A 14,678-nucleotide genomic window follows, 5' to 3' on the forward strand; every position below is an offset into this window, starting at 1 on the left:
CAGATTATTAGAAATGGGTTAAATAAATATGTAAGAGTTAGCCAATAAGAGGCTAGATATAATGGGCCAGGCAATGTTTAAAAGAATACAATTTCCATATAATTATTTCGGGGGTAAGCTAACTGGGATCCAGGCGGAAACGCAGCTCCTTTTACAGAGTGGCGCCCAACATCTGTTGTAATATGGAATTGTAGAGGACCGTAACCACATTCGCCATTCCAAGATGGCGCTGACATCCAGTTCCACCGCCCGGTGAACAGGATAACGCGCATGTGTTGGCAAATTTCCAACACTATAGTCCCTGCCTCTCCCGAGGCGTCATCTGGGATGATGGGCAGCTGACCAATCTGAGAGTGACACGTCCGAGGCGGGGACTGTTTCCTATATAAGGGCTGGGTTCGCCTCACTCTGGGTCTCTGCCATGTCGGCTTATGCTCTCGCTCTCAAGATGCATTAAAAGGCTGTTCTGCAGAAGGATCCTACGTGCCCTGCGTAGTTCTTGCTGGCGAGACAGTAGCGCGGGACATCTGGTGCCGAATCCCTCGGGACGCTGAGGGACCCTGACAACTGCTCGCACCGCCGGAGACCCCTTGGACACAAGGAGGATTCAGAACTGCAGGTCTGTATACTCAGAGAGATATAGCTTTTCCTGGATTTTTCGGTTTTGGGCTTGACTTGTTTCCGCATTGGGAAGGTTTAGTAGGGGCCTTGCTACCTCTTTTAGTAGTCCTCTTATTTCTCGCCAAAGACTGCTTAAAAGACGAATCCTGCCAGGCAGTTGCTGCAACGGAGGAAGTCCAGGATAGCATTTCAGAAACTGAGTACAGTGAGAGGTTAGGTGCGCGCACAGTCTCAAATAAGGAAAAAGGACCCTCCAGTGGTTTTAAGAAAATAAGAATGGGGGAGAGGACTGACTTACAAGGTCGAAAGATTTCTGGAACCAACAATAAGAAAAAAGGAAAGGACAGTAGTTTATATCCTCTGCAGGAGCTTGAAGCTCTGCAAATTGAAAGTGACCATGAAAGTGAGCATGGAAGTTCTGGCTCAGGAGAAGAGGCAGAAGAACTAGGTACAGAGGAGGAGGCAGAATTAACCAGCGGTAGGGCCATGAGGTCATCCCAAAGGGCCCATCCGCCTCCTTACGAGCTGCGCCCTCGCCCGACTGCCCCTTCGGCGCCTCCTTATGAGGAACACCTTGGGCCAAAGACTTTTTCATTTATCCCTGACAAGGTCAAGAGAAAGCTGCACCTGGCCTTCCCTGTTTACGAAGGGGAAAATGGACGGGTGTATGCGCCTGTGGAGTACAACCAAATAAAAGAATTAGCAGAGTCAGTTAGAAAATATGGAGTGACCGCTAATTTCACATTAGCCCAATTGGACAGATTAGCCTTGAGTGCCATGACTCCGGCAGACTGGGAGACAGTTGCAAAAGCGTCGCTTGTCAGCATGGGTCAATATTTGGAGTGGAAAGCTCTGTGGCATGAGGCGGCCCAGGAACAGGCCAGAGCTAACGCTCAAGCCTTAACTCCAGAACAACAACAATGGACTTTTGACCTCCTGACCGGGCAAGGGCGCTTCATCGCTGCCCAGATAGACTACCCTTATGACGCCTACCGCCAGATAGCCAATACAGCTATAAGAGCATGGAAAGCTTTGTCTAAAAAGGGAGAAGGAAGCACCCCGCTCACCAAGATTATACAAGGGACTCAGGAGCCTTTTTCAGATTTTGTGGCTAGAATGACTGAGGCAGCAGGACGCATTTTTGGCGACACTGATATGGCCACGCCACTCATAGAGCAGCTCATTTTTGAGCAAGCTACGCAGAAGTGCCGTGCGGCCATAGCCCCCAGGAAAAATAAAGGGTTACAGGACTGGCTCAGGGTCTGTAGAGAACTAGGAGGACCCCTGATGAATGCGGGTTTGGCTGCAGCCATCATGCAGTCACAAAAACACCCTTTTAAAGGGCCAGACAGAAGAGTTTGCTTTAAATGTGGGAAGCCAGGACATTTAAAAAAGGATTGTAGGTCATCAGAAAAGGAGAGAGCGCCTCCTACCCTCTGCTCACGCTGTGGCAAAGGTTATCATAGGGCTGAGCTCTGCCGCTCCGTTAGGGATGTCCATGGCAAGATCCTCTCACCATTAGGAAACCCACAGACTGATCCAAAAAACGGGGTGATGGGCCCTCGGTCCCAGGGCCCTCAGAAATATGGGAACAAGTTCGTCAGGGCAACGACCGAGGAACCTTCGGAGGCAGAACAAGAATGGACTTGTGTGCCTCCACCGACTTCCTATTGATGCCCCAAATGGGGGTGCAGTCTGTCCCCGTGCAGCTGCCTGAGCCTCTACCCCCTGGAAGCGTGGGCCTGCTTTTAGGGCGTGGCTCGCTTACCCTGCAGGGACTGATTGTCCACCCAGGTCTTGTTGATAGTCAGCACACTGCTGAGATACAAGCCCTGTGCTCTTGTCCTAGTGGAGTTTTTTCCATCAGTAAAGGAGACAGGATAGCTCAGTTACTGTTTCTTCCAGCAGACACCCACCAGAGGCCGGGGAGTAAATTAATGGGGTCAACAGGACAGGATTCGGCCTACCTGGTTGTTAGCCTTCAAGATCGACCCAAACTGCCCCTTTGGGTGAATGGTAAATGCTTCGAAGGCATTTTGGACACTGGCGCGGACAAAAGTATTATCTCATCGCGCTGGTGGCCACAGTCCTGGCCTGTTACTGAGTCGTCTCATGCCCTACAGGGCTTGGGCTATAGTGCAAACCCCACCATTAGCTCCACCAGATTAACCTGGGAAACAGACGAAGGGCAGTCAGGATATTTTACACCATATGTCCTTCCCCTGCCAGTCAACTTATGGGGAAGAGATGTAATGCAGGGTATGGGATTGACCTTATCTAATGCATATTCATCTCAGGCCCAAGATATAATGTTAAGAATGGGCCATAGGCCAGGAAAGGGCTTGGGTCGCTCCGAGCAAGGAATACGGGAGTCAGTAAATCCTAAACCTAATATCAATAAACAGGGTCTGGGTTTTTCCTAGGCGCCACTGGGGCAGCACGGCCCATACCATGGAAAACAGAGACCCCAGTATGGGTTCCTCAGTGGCCACTTACCTCTGAAAAACTGGAAGCAGTGAATCAGCTAGTTAATGAGCAATTCGTTTTGGGGCACATAGAACCATCCACCTCTCCGTGGAATACACCCATTTTTGTCATTAAAAAAAATCAGGAAGATGGCGCTTGTTGCATGACTTGAGAGCCATTAATGAACAAATGCATCTTTTTGGGCCTGTGCAGCGAGGACTCCCAGTGCTTTCAGCTTTACCCAAAAATTGGAGTCTGGTAATAATAGATATTAAGGATTGTTTTTTTTCTATTCCATTGCATCCTGCTGATAGGCCTCGCTTTGCTTTTACTGTTCCTTCAATTAATCATATAGAGCCTGATAAACGCTTTCAATGGAGAGTTTTGCCTCAGGGTATGGCCAATAGTCCAACAATTTGTCAGATGTTTGTGCAGGAGGCTCTTGAACCGCTTCGTGAACGTTTCCCACATTTGCTTGTGATTCATTACATGGATGATGTACTCATGTGTCATGAGGACTTACAGGTCCTAAGGGAAGCCTACCCATTGCTCATTAAGAGTTTACAGCTATGGGGTCTTCAAATAGCTGCTGAGAAGGTCCAGATTACAAACACTGGCCAATTCTTAGGTTCTGTTATTCTTCCTGAAAAGATTCTACCACAAAAAATAAAAATTTATAGGGACGATTTGCGAACATTAAATGATTTCCAAAAGTTGTTAGGAGATATTAATTGGCTGCAACCGTTTTTAAAAATCCCCTCTGCTGATTTGAAGCCACTGTTTGATATCTTGGAAGGGGATACTCATATTACCTCCCCTCGGGCCTTGACGCCGGCAGCAGAAGCAGCCTTATTACTAGTGGAGGAATCCATTAAGGAGGCACAGCTGTGCCGTATTGATGAAACTCAACCATTTGTTCTATGTGTGTTTAAAACAAGAAAGCTACCCACTGCTGTGTTATGGCAGGATGGACCGTTACTGTGGATAGATCCGCATGCTTCTCCTAACAAAAGTATTGATTGGTATCCAGCTGCTATAGCTCAAATTGCCCTTAAAGGCCTTAAAATGTCTGTTAGTCATTTTGGTAAGCATCCAGCGGTTATGATAGTTCCCTATACCTCCTTTCAGATACAAACTTTGGCCGCCACCTCTGACGATTGGGCAATTTTGGTTACCACCTTTTCAGGAAAAATTGATAATCATTATCCCAAACACCCTCTGCTGCAGTTTGCTGCATGTCATCCCATTGTGTTTCCCCGAGTTACGTCTTCTGCCCCGCTAAAAGACGGGGTGATGGTGTATACAGATGGCTCCAAAAATGGTGTGGGAGCCTATGTTGTGGATTCTAAAATATATACAAAGAACTTTTCTGCCACCTCACCCCAGGTGGTGGAATGTATGGTGGTTTTAGAGGTTCTTCAAAAATTTCATTGTCCTCTTAATATTGTTTCTGATTCTGCCTATGTGGTTAATGCTGTTAAATTATTAGAGACCGATGGAATTATAAAACCTACTAGTACAGTGGCAGCTCTTTTCCAGAGGATACAGGACTGTTTACTAAATAGAAGAGCTCCATTTTTTATCACACACATAAGAGCACATTCGGGGCTCCCGGGCCCCATGAGTTTAGGTAATGATCTGGCTGATCGTGCTACGCAGCTTGCTGCGGTAGCTCTTGCCTCCCCGTTACAGACCGCTAAAACCTTTCATGATAATTTTCATGTTACAGCTGAAACCCTGCGTAAACGTTTTTCTCTTACCAGAAAGGAGGCTCGTGATATTGTGACCCAATGTCACAATTGTTGCCAGTTTCTCCCTGTCAGACACACTGGCGTAAACCCCAGAGGGATTGCGCCTTTGCAAATATGGCAGATGGATGTGACTCATATCACTGCCTTTGGAAAACTTCAGTATGTGCATGTGTCAATTGACACATGCTCTGGCGTTATTCATGCCACACCACTTACAGGAGAAAAAACCTCTTATGTCATTCAACATTGTCTTGAGGCATGGAGTGCTTGGGGCAAGCCCACATCTTTAAAGACGGATAATGGGCCTGCCTATACTTCTCAAAAGTTTAAACAATTTTGTGCACAGATGCAAGTCACACACATTACAGGCCTGCCTTATAACCCCCAGGGGCAAGGTATTGTAGAGCGAGCACATCGCACACTCAAATCTTATCTACTTAAACAAAAAGGGGGAATATTGAAGGAATTACCCCCGACACCAAGAGTAGCCATTGCCATGGCTCTGTTCACTATAAATTTTTTAAATCTGGACGATAATGGCCAGAATGCTGCAACACGACATAGTTCGGATCCGCAGCGGCCCAAGGATTTGGTTATATGGAAAGATGTGTTTTCTAATGGATGGAAAGGCCCGGATCCCATCCTATTGAGATCCAGGGGAGCTGTTTGTGTGTTCCCACAGGACCAGGAAAATCCATTCTGGGTGCCAGAAAGACTGACCCGAACGGTGAGGGGTGACCCACAACACGCGGACTCGCCTGAAGATTTGGCTTCTGTTCCTCCTACCATTTTGCGGATGGATGACAACGGTTACGAAGGAGCAGCGATGGGGGATACTCTCAGCCTTCCTGAAGCCGACACCAGTCAGCCATAGAGTGGCAGTGTTTCCTCGTCTTTTTTTTTTTAATTTTACAACCAATAAGACTCTGGGGCTCCCCTACCTTCTATTTATAAGCTTATTGGGTGGGGGTGGGAATGTTTGGAACAGCCCTATGCTGAGGATCAGTGTTTCTCCTCTGGATGGTCTGCTGACTCAAATCCCAAAGTCGTAGGGACAAAGTGTGGTTATTGCACAAGCGCTGGCTGCCCTGGAACAGGGAACCTCTACTGATGTGGTTATCTATGCTGAAGCAGTAAGGTTTATGCCAACCAGCTCCTGCACCCCTAGGACACCTCTGTCCATTGCACAGGGTGGAGTGCTTGGCTTAGCTAGCCCTGAAGGTTGTCGAGCTAAAGAGCATCGCACAGAGAATGGCCCTCTCTGAGAGATATGTCGCCCTGCATAAGGGTTTCCTGCCGTATATTCCCTTTCCCAGAAAAATGGCAGAGGGCAGGCCGGATAAGTTCCAGGTGTCATGAACCTAGGGGCAGATTCCGTGCAAGCCCATTATAATGTTTCCACTTTGGGAAGTGCGACCTCTATCTTTGCCTTCTGAGGGAATTGCCTTTCTGCAAAGAAGTTAAAAAAAAAAGGGGGAGATGTAGAGGACCGTAACCACATTCGCCATTCCAAGATGGCGCTGACATCCAGTTCCACCGCCCGGTGAACAGGATAACGCGCATGTGTTGGCAAATTTCCAACACTGTAGTCCCTGCCTCTCCCGAGGCGTCATCTGGGATGATGGGCAGCTGACCAATCTGAGAGTGACACGTCCGAGGCGGGGACTGTTTCCTATATAAGGGCTGGGTTCGCCTTGCTCTGGGTCTCTGCCATGTCGGCTTATGCTCTCGCTCTCAAGATGCATTAAAAGGCTGTTCTGCAGAAGGATCCTACGTGCCCTGCGTAGTTCTTGCTGGCGAGACAGTAGCGCGGGACATGGAATGGTAGGCTGCTTCCCGCCGCCCGGCTAGCTTTACACCCGAAATAATTACATGGAAACTGTATTCATTTTAAACACTGCTTGGCCCACTAGTTTCAGCCTCTTATTGGCTAATTCTCACATCTTGCTTTAACCCTTATTTAGTAACCTGTGTAGCACCACGAGGTGGTTGGTGGCTTACCAGGTAAGATCCTAACCTGCGTCTGTCTGCCTCATTGCCTTCTTCTCAGCATTTAGTTCTGTCTTCCCTGCCTACCTATGTTCTGACCTATCAGGCCAGGCAGCTTTCTTTATTAATTAATCAATGAAAGTAACAAAAAACTAGATCACTGCTGCTGGTGGGGAGCCCAGCAGTCCTAGTGGAATTAGATGCTGTCAGAGCACTTGTGGAACACACTGTGAGTAATGCTGACTCCAGAGTTCTTCATGTTGAGCCCAAAGTAAGAAGACAGTTACACGCCCACAGCTCCAGCTTGTTAGGGTCTAGGATACTACATGTCCTCAACAAATCTGTCAATCAAAACCATGAAATAGACCACATACAGCTACCCTCAAGAGAGAGATAAGAAATATCTAGGCTATTTCTTGGGTGATGTGTGAGAAAGAAACTCAGATACATGAAAGGGTATTAAATGATGAGCTGTTTTTGGACAGGAAGCCCAGCAAGTTTTGAATTGCTTTCTTCTCCCCAAATTATTCATGATATCAAATACCACATAGCAACAGTATTCACTGCCTGGTGCTGCCTGTCCCACTCCCTCTTCTACCCCACATCACCTGGTATCGGTCAAGGATTCTGAAGTCCTGGCAGGTGGTACGGTATGTAGCTTGTCCAGCTGGAAGCCGGGATGCTCCTCCATCTTTGGTTCCATAAATCCCATCGACTAACAGAAGCGCAGCATTCACAACCTCGTCCAAGTCAAACAGTGGTAAACCCCGATCCCTCTTCGCTTGCCTGATGATCAGTTTCCGTTTCAGCCTCCGGGCTTCTGGAGTCATAGCCACAGCACTGGGGCATGCCTCCAGCCTCTTGAGCAGCAGCTTCTCCTCATAGATGCTCACAGGTGTATACCTGGGCCCCTTGGGCTTCACGTCCTTCTCCAGGGGTGGTTTCCTCTTTTCTCGAGCCCTAGTGTGCAAAGAAGTGTTTGAATCTGTGTCTTCACTATCTCCATCCATCCTGTCTGGCTTCTCTTCATCACTGTCCACTTCCTGCTTTATCTGTTCGGGAGCTCTGACCTTCTTTCTGCTCCCAACCAGCCCAGAAGCTGCTGACCCAGCTGGGGGTGGGATGTACTCCATCCCTGGGTCTATGACTCCGTCTCCTTCCAGCTCATCATCATCTGTACAAAGCAGAACGTACTGTCGTCAAGACACAGGAAGGCAGAGCACAGGTTCACCCACAAGGTAGAAAACACAGCAAGTCTTACCATGAAACAAGGCCTGGGGTGGCATCACATCTGGGATGAGATCTGCTTCAGAAAGCAGGCTAGGCGTGGCTGAATGCGAGGCTGGTGTCCCAGGGGCAGAGAAATCCAGAGAGGGGGAAGGAGATGGGCTTGTGAGGGGGGTACGGTCTGAGGAGCTCAGAGATGAAAAGTCAATCACTTCCCCTTTCTCCAGAACCATGTCTGGCCTCCGGGCTCGGCTTATGAACTTGACAGGGGTAGAAGACGTGCTCCTGTCAAGGAGGCCAGCAGCTTCCTTCTGTGCTCTTCTGATGTCTTTTGCTTCCTGTGTTCGAGACCGTTTCTCTTTCAATTCCATGGCAGATTCCACAGGATTCCGGCTTGCCCGTTTTCTGAGTCCCTCGACAGTGATGATGGGATCCAGAGCTGGTTTTGAGGCTGGCAGAAAAGAACACCTAATTTCTATGTTAACTGCTCTTTTTAAAATATGTTTCAGTTCTATGTACATGTATGTGCTTCTGGACATTTACGTACAGGTGAGAGAAGGCACCAAATTCCTTAGAGCTGGATCCAGGTGGTTGTGAGCCACCCTGACATGGGTACTGGGAACTGACCTCGGGCCTTCTACAAAAGACTCAAGGGCTCCTAATGGCAAAACCATCTCTCCATCCCCTTAGCTATTCATTTTCTTCTTAATGTTAACTATTTCTTTCATAATTTACTATTGGCACCATGTTCAATACACAGAAATGTTCAATGACTACCCCAACCAAAAAAAAAACCTTACCTCGCTTTCAAAACAAAGTTTTGCCTGGGTGTGATGGTGCATACCTATAATCTCAGTAGTAAAGGGACAAGAGTCTCAAGACCAAAGCCCAAAAGCCAGTCAGAGGTAAACAGTGAGTTAATGCCAGCCTATCTAAGAAGAACTTTCTTTTTGTTTTGTTTTGTTTTTCGAGACAGGCTTTCTCTAGCTTTGATGCCTGTCCTGGAACTAGCTCGAGCTGGCCTCGAGCTCACAGAGATCCGCCTGCCTCTGCCTCCCAAGTGCTGGGATTAAAGGCGTGCTTCACCACTGCTCGGCTTGGAAGAACTTTCTTAAACAAAAGCTACAATGCAAATTTAGACAAATTAACACCATCAATTCTATCTTTCATATGCTGACTGGTAAAATTTCATAATGATCACCAAGAATACGGCGTGCCTTCCTGACTTTTTTTATAGAACATAAATTGTACATTGTGGAGGGTAATTCGGCATTACCACTGACATCTTTACCTAACTATACCCTTTGACCCATCAACACTGTTTTTAGTAATTTATCATAATATGTATATATACAAAAATTTGAAAAAATATGCACTGTTTAAAATAATGACAATGAAAATGGGCAAAAGTTGAGGACAGTGGTTCATGCTTATAATTGCAGTACTCGGAAGGCAGGCAGGAGGATCAGAAGTCAAGGCCAGCTTGGGCCACATGAGACTGCCTCAGATGTTGGAGCTATAGTTGAATACCTAGCAGCAGACTATGCCTCAAAGAGCCCAAACATCTGCTAAAGCTGACCACCGGAGCTCCATCCTGGGGAGACTCCCCCAAGTCACCCTCTCACCTCCACAGGAGAATGTGGCACACCCTTCTCCCTACATACACAAAATTTTTTAAAAATAAAAATTAAAAAAAAAAGCTCAGGCAGGGTGGCACATATAATCCCAGAACTGAAGGGGTAGAGGCAGGAAGATCAAGAGTTCAAGACCAGCCTTGGCTACATAAAACCCTGCCTCAAACCAACCAACCACACAGTAACAACAAAGGAAGAAACAACCAAAATGTCCACAACAGGTGTTCTGGCTAATTTTGTCAGCTTGACACAGCTAAGAGTCAATGGAGAGGAGGAAGGCTCAATAAGATCAGGCTATAGAAGGACTTATAGGACATTTTCTTAATTAGTAATTAATATGGGAAGGCCTCTCCCATTGTGGGTAGTGTTACCCCTAGGTAGGGTGGTCCTGGATTCTATAAGACAGCAGGCTGAGCACGCCATGGAGAGCAAGCCAGAAAGCAGCACCCCTCCCTGGTTTCTGCACTAGCTCCTGCCTTGTTTGAGTTCCTGCCCTGACTTTCTTTAGTGATGAATAATGCTGTGGTATCATAAACTGAACTAAGCCTTTTCTCCCCAAGTTGTTTGTGGCCACAGTGTTTTAACACAGCAATAGTAACCCTAACTAAGATAACAGGGGAATATTTTGATGTTACCATAAAGTGGTCATATAATGCAGTCAATGAAATGAAAATATGGTCGATCTACATGCACTACAATTGAAAGATGCCCAAGGCATTTTAAGGGGAAATGTAAGGGATTAATATTATATTTCTGCTTTGCATTCATTTTATTTTGAGAATCTTGCTGTAGCTCAGACTAGCCTGGAAATCATAACTATTATGCCTCAAGCCTCTTTAGTGTTGGATTACAAGTATAATTATACCAAGTTAGATTATTATATTATTATTATACCTAATTACACTTTGTGTGTGTGAGAGAGAGAATATATTCAAATCTAGAGATAACCTCCAATAGCATTCACAAGAGGAAACAGTGATTATTCTGGGAAGAGATTATCGGAGACTATACATTCTTCAATATTATTTGACACCACTCCCCAATCTCTGATGTGGAATATTAGTTGAAGATGTGTTACATTTGTTTATGCTGTGGAATATTTGTTTAGTTTTTTTGTTTGTTTGGTTTGGCTTTTTGAGACTAGTTTCTCTGCAGCTTTGGAGCCTATCCTGGAACTCACTTTGTAGACCAGGCTGACCTCAAACTCACAGATATCCACCTGTCTGTGCTTTCAGAGTATTGGGATTAATGGCATACACCATTAATATACACCAAGTATATCTTTTTAATTTTTAAGCTTTTAAAAGGTTTTTGGTGGGCTGTGGTTGCACATCCCTTTAATCTCAGCACTCGGGAGACAGAGAAAGGTGGACAGTGCTGTTACCGAGAAACCCTGTTTCAAAAAAACAAAACAAGAAAGAAAGAAATCTTATCTTCAGAGTCACAGAAGGCACATACTGAAATATTCATGAATAAAATGCTGACCCTTGAGCCCTGGTTCTAGACACATCAGAGAACTGGATGAGGGCAGCACCGGGATGCCTGCTACTGAAGTGAGGGAGGCCCAGGTACATCACCGGGCTCTCCACCTCCATGCGTGTTTAACCCTCCATAGTAAAAACCTGAAAGGTAATCAGATTGAAAACAATCTTCTGTTCGGTAGTGGTTCACACCTGTAATCCCAGCACTCGGGAGGCAGAGAAAGGAGGACTGTTCTGTTAGAGGGCATCCTGTGCTACAGAGTGAGTTTCAGGGCGGCACTGGCTACAGAGACCATCTGAAGACAGGCAGACAGAAAAAATGAGGGGGCAGGAGAGACACCAAAGGAAATGATAAAACTAGTAACTTGAATAGTTCCTGACTTAGTAACTTGATTAGTTACTGAAATGATAAAATGTTTTGTATAATGTTTACATACAGTAAACCCCTCCCCCAGCTCCGTGGCCGAAAGTGTGCAGTCTCACAGTTCCAGCCTGGGCCCTGGGCAGCTCTCACACTTTACCTTTCACTTTCAAAGTGGAGGCAGACAGCTTCTCTCCCTCGGGTCTCATTGTTGGGGGCCTATTATGAACAAGTTTCCACCATCCAGGCTCTCCAAACTCCTGAGCACCTGAACGGAAATACACAGGACTTCCCACACTGAGGCAACCTGCTACTGTGCTCCACCACGTTGAAGTCTTCTTCCTAAAACACAGACAGTTTAAAATCTACCAACACTTCAATTTGATCACAGCACAGCAAGCATATTGTACTTAAACTCACTGATGCCGGGCTGTCAGATAGAGACAGAGCACTGCAACCCAGAGAAAGGTCTGGGGTCTACCTGGCTCCAAGTCCATGCTCACCTTCCAGCTGCCTTAGTTCCTCCATTGGTGAAAGCAGGGTAACGAATTATAGAGTGACGAAGAGGATCAGATGAAGTAATTCAAACATAAAACACTTATCGTAGCCAGGCATGTTGGCACACGCCTTTAATCTCAGCACTCAGGAGACAGGCAGGGGATATCTGTGAGTTCTACAAAGCCTGTTCTACAAAGCAAGTTTTAGACAGGACAGTCAAGCTACACAGACCCTGTCTGGAAAAAATAACGAACAAAACAAACAAAATAACGACTTATCAATCGTCATGGGGGGGTTATAAAAAATGCAAGTCAGCTTTCTTGACTATGAGCCTGGGCACTGGTAACACAGTTAATCATTAGTCCTTCTGAATAGCTTGCTTCACCCAGAGAAGAACACATCTTTGTCTGATTCAGTGTGCTCTGACATACTAGAGTAGTTTCAAGGCATGCTTCACAGACAGAAAACCTAACGAAGAGAAGAAATATTGATGTGGGATGTCCTGTAAGCGCGAATATGGGTTGCTTTTATTAGATGATGAATAAAGCTTTTTCAGTTAATGACCAGGAAAAATATAGCTAGGCAGGAAATGCAGAGATGCAGAGTGAAGGAAGGAGGGGTAAAGGAGCAATCATGTGCCTGCCGAAGGAGCACCACTGGAAACCACAGCCTAGTGGCAATACACAGATTGTTAGAAATGGGTTAATTTAACTGAGAGCTAGTCAGTAATATGCCTGAGCCATTGGCCAAACAATTTTAACTGATATTGAGCCTCTGAGTGGTTATTTCATAAGTGGCTGCAGGAACTCGTGAGTGGGAAAGAAACTGGTTCAGGGGACCAGAGAGACAGAGAAAAACATTCAGCTACAAAACATGCCAAAAGTCAACTGTTCATCCACTGAAAATTACTTTAATGGCCACGATTTCCACTTTGCAAACATAAATCAATTACCAGAAAGTCTCAAAAATTAACTCTCTCACAAGAGGTGACAATCTAACAGCCACAAGACAAAAGGAACAAATATGTTCTAGAAAATGAAGGGAAACCTTCAGCCAAGAGCTACAGCTTACATGGGTCCCCAGACCATGTGCAAAGGCTTCTTTGGGCCCCAAAGATCCCTCGATCCCTCCTACATCCTCACTGTTTTAACCTGTCCAGCCCATGTCACCTTACCTAAGGGAACAGAGAAAGAATTCTCCACTTTCTTTTTCTTTCAAGCTCCAAATTCTGCTTGCATTTACCTGCTCTCCCTCTCTAAATGTCCTGTTTGCTGCAACGCGTGGGTCAGATGGTGAAGCCAGCTTCCTCTTGTTCAGCATATACCCACTGGTTTTCCTTTTCTTTTAATTTACTTAACTCCTGTTTAACTCTGTGTATGTTTCTTGTGAGCTCCAGGGAGTCAACTTGGATCCACCCTGAACAACATTTTGCCAAGTCCACGCGGCACCTGATGGTCCCACAGAGCCTGGACAGTAAAGTGAACAGCCAGCTGTCCCAGCTGTCTCAGGCCCCCCAAAATACACAACACCCCCTGGTCAGCATGAAGCAGTCTTGAGAACACAGCACACTCATCCCCACCTCACCTGTTACCCGTTTCTAATGCCTCACATTTTTATAATAAAAAGAGAAGAATATTAGTATTCAGGCATCTGTACTGGCCTGCCCTTTGGGTCCTGACAGGATAGGTGCTCAGCTGCAGTCACCAAGAGCACCTCCTGCGTACATTCCCTACATTCCCTTTGAAAAGGGCCTGGCCTACTTCCCATAGCTCTTTCTCTGTCTGATCCCCCCACCTTCTCTCTCTGCCTTTTTGCTCTTCTGCTGCTACTGTCTCCAGAGGCTGGTCTCCCCCTTCCCCTTTTACATTCTCTTTCCCCTAGTAAAAAACCCCTCCACATGAGATCTGTCACATGGCATCTTTCTCGCGGGTGCCGGTTTTTATTTATTTTTTTGTTTGGTTTTGGTTTTTCAAGGCAGGGTTTCTCTATAGCTTTGGAGCCTGACCTGGAACTAGCTCTTGTAGACCAGGTTGGCCTTGAACTCACAGAGATCCACCTGCCTCTGCCTCCCAAGTACTGGGACCACTGCCCGGTGGGCACCGTTTTTCAAATTACAACACTAAGATAGTGGGACTTAGAAACTGTTCCTCCTGCTTTCTCATGCCCACCCATCCCTTGGCAATCATTCTATCAAGGAAAGCTTTTTAATATGGCTATTAGAATCTGGGGGGGAAAAGTGCACTGTCATGTGCCTCCCAGACAGCTAATGTTCCTGAGAGCTCAACCAACCTTTTAAGTTCCTTTAAGGTTTGTTCGCTTGCTTTGATTTGTTTATTTTTCGAGACAGGGTTCTCTGGCTGTCCAGGAACTCACCCCGTCTGTTGGGGGGGAAGATCCTGTTCAGGTGTGGTAATGCACGCCTTTAATCCCAGCACTCAGGAGGTGGAGGCAGGCAGACCTCTAATAAGAGTTCGAAGTCTACAAAGCGAGTTCCAGGATAGTCAGAGTTAGATACTAAGACCCTATCTTGAAAAACAACAACAACAAACCCTCCCCCAAAAAAGAAAGGGGTTGGGGGATCCTGTCACAGGCTACAAGAATAAACTGTTAGGAGATCATGCTAAGGAAAATAAACTACTCACAAATAGAC

At 46.2% G+C, this 14,678-nt stretch overlaps 1 protein-coding gene across 3 annotated transcripts in view; it reads right to left on the reverse strand.

Moving 5' to 3' along the window:
* The window catches only part of Kat14 (lysine acetyltransferase 14), a 37,325-nt gene that overhangs the window by 12,172 nt on the left and 10,475 nt on the right, over positions 1-14,678 (reverse strand). For 2 of the 3 annotated variants that reach the window (XM_087911157.1, XM_087911159.1), the window contains exons 4-6: positions 11,691-11,872; positions 8,089-8,505; positions 7,436-8,001 (exon numbers count right to left, since the gene is read on the reverse strand). In XM_087911157.1, coding sequence (XP_087767283.1) covers positions 7,436-8,001; positions 8,089-8,505; positions 11,691-11,872 — 1,165 coding nt within the window. Of the gene's footprint in view, positions 1-7,435; positions 8,002-8,088; positions 8,523-11,690; positions 11,873-14,678 lie in introns of all 3 variants that reach the window. The other variant, XM_087911158.1, reaches the window with a different exon arrangement.

Source organism: Myodes glareolus, chromosome 10 (assembly GCF_982192425.1).
Source record: "Myodes glareolus chromosome 10, mMyoGla1.1, whole genome shotgun sequence".
NCBI classification, from domain to species: Eukaryota; Metazoa; Chordata; class Mammalia; order Rodentia; family Cricetidae; genus Myodes; species Myodes glareolus.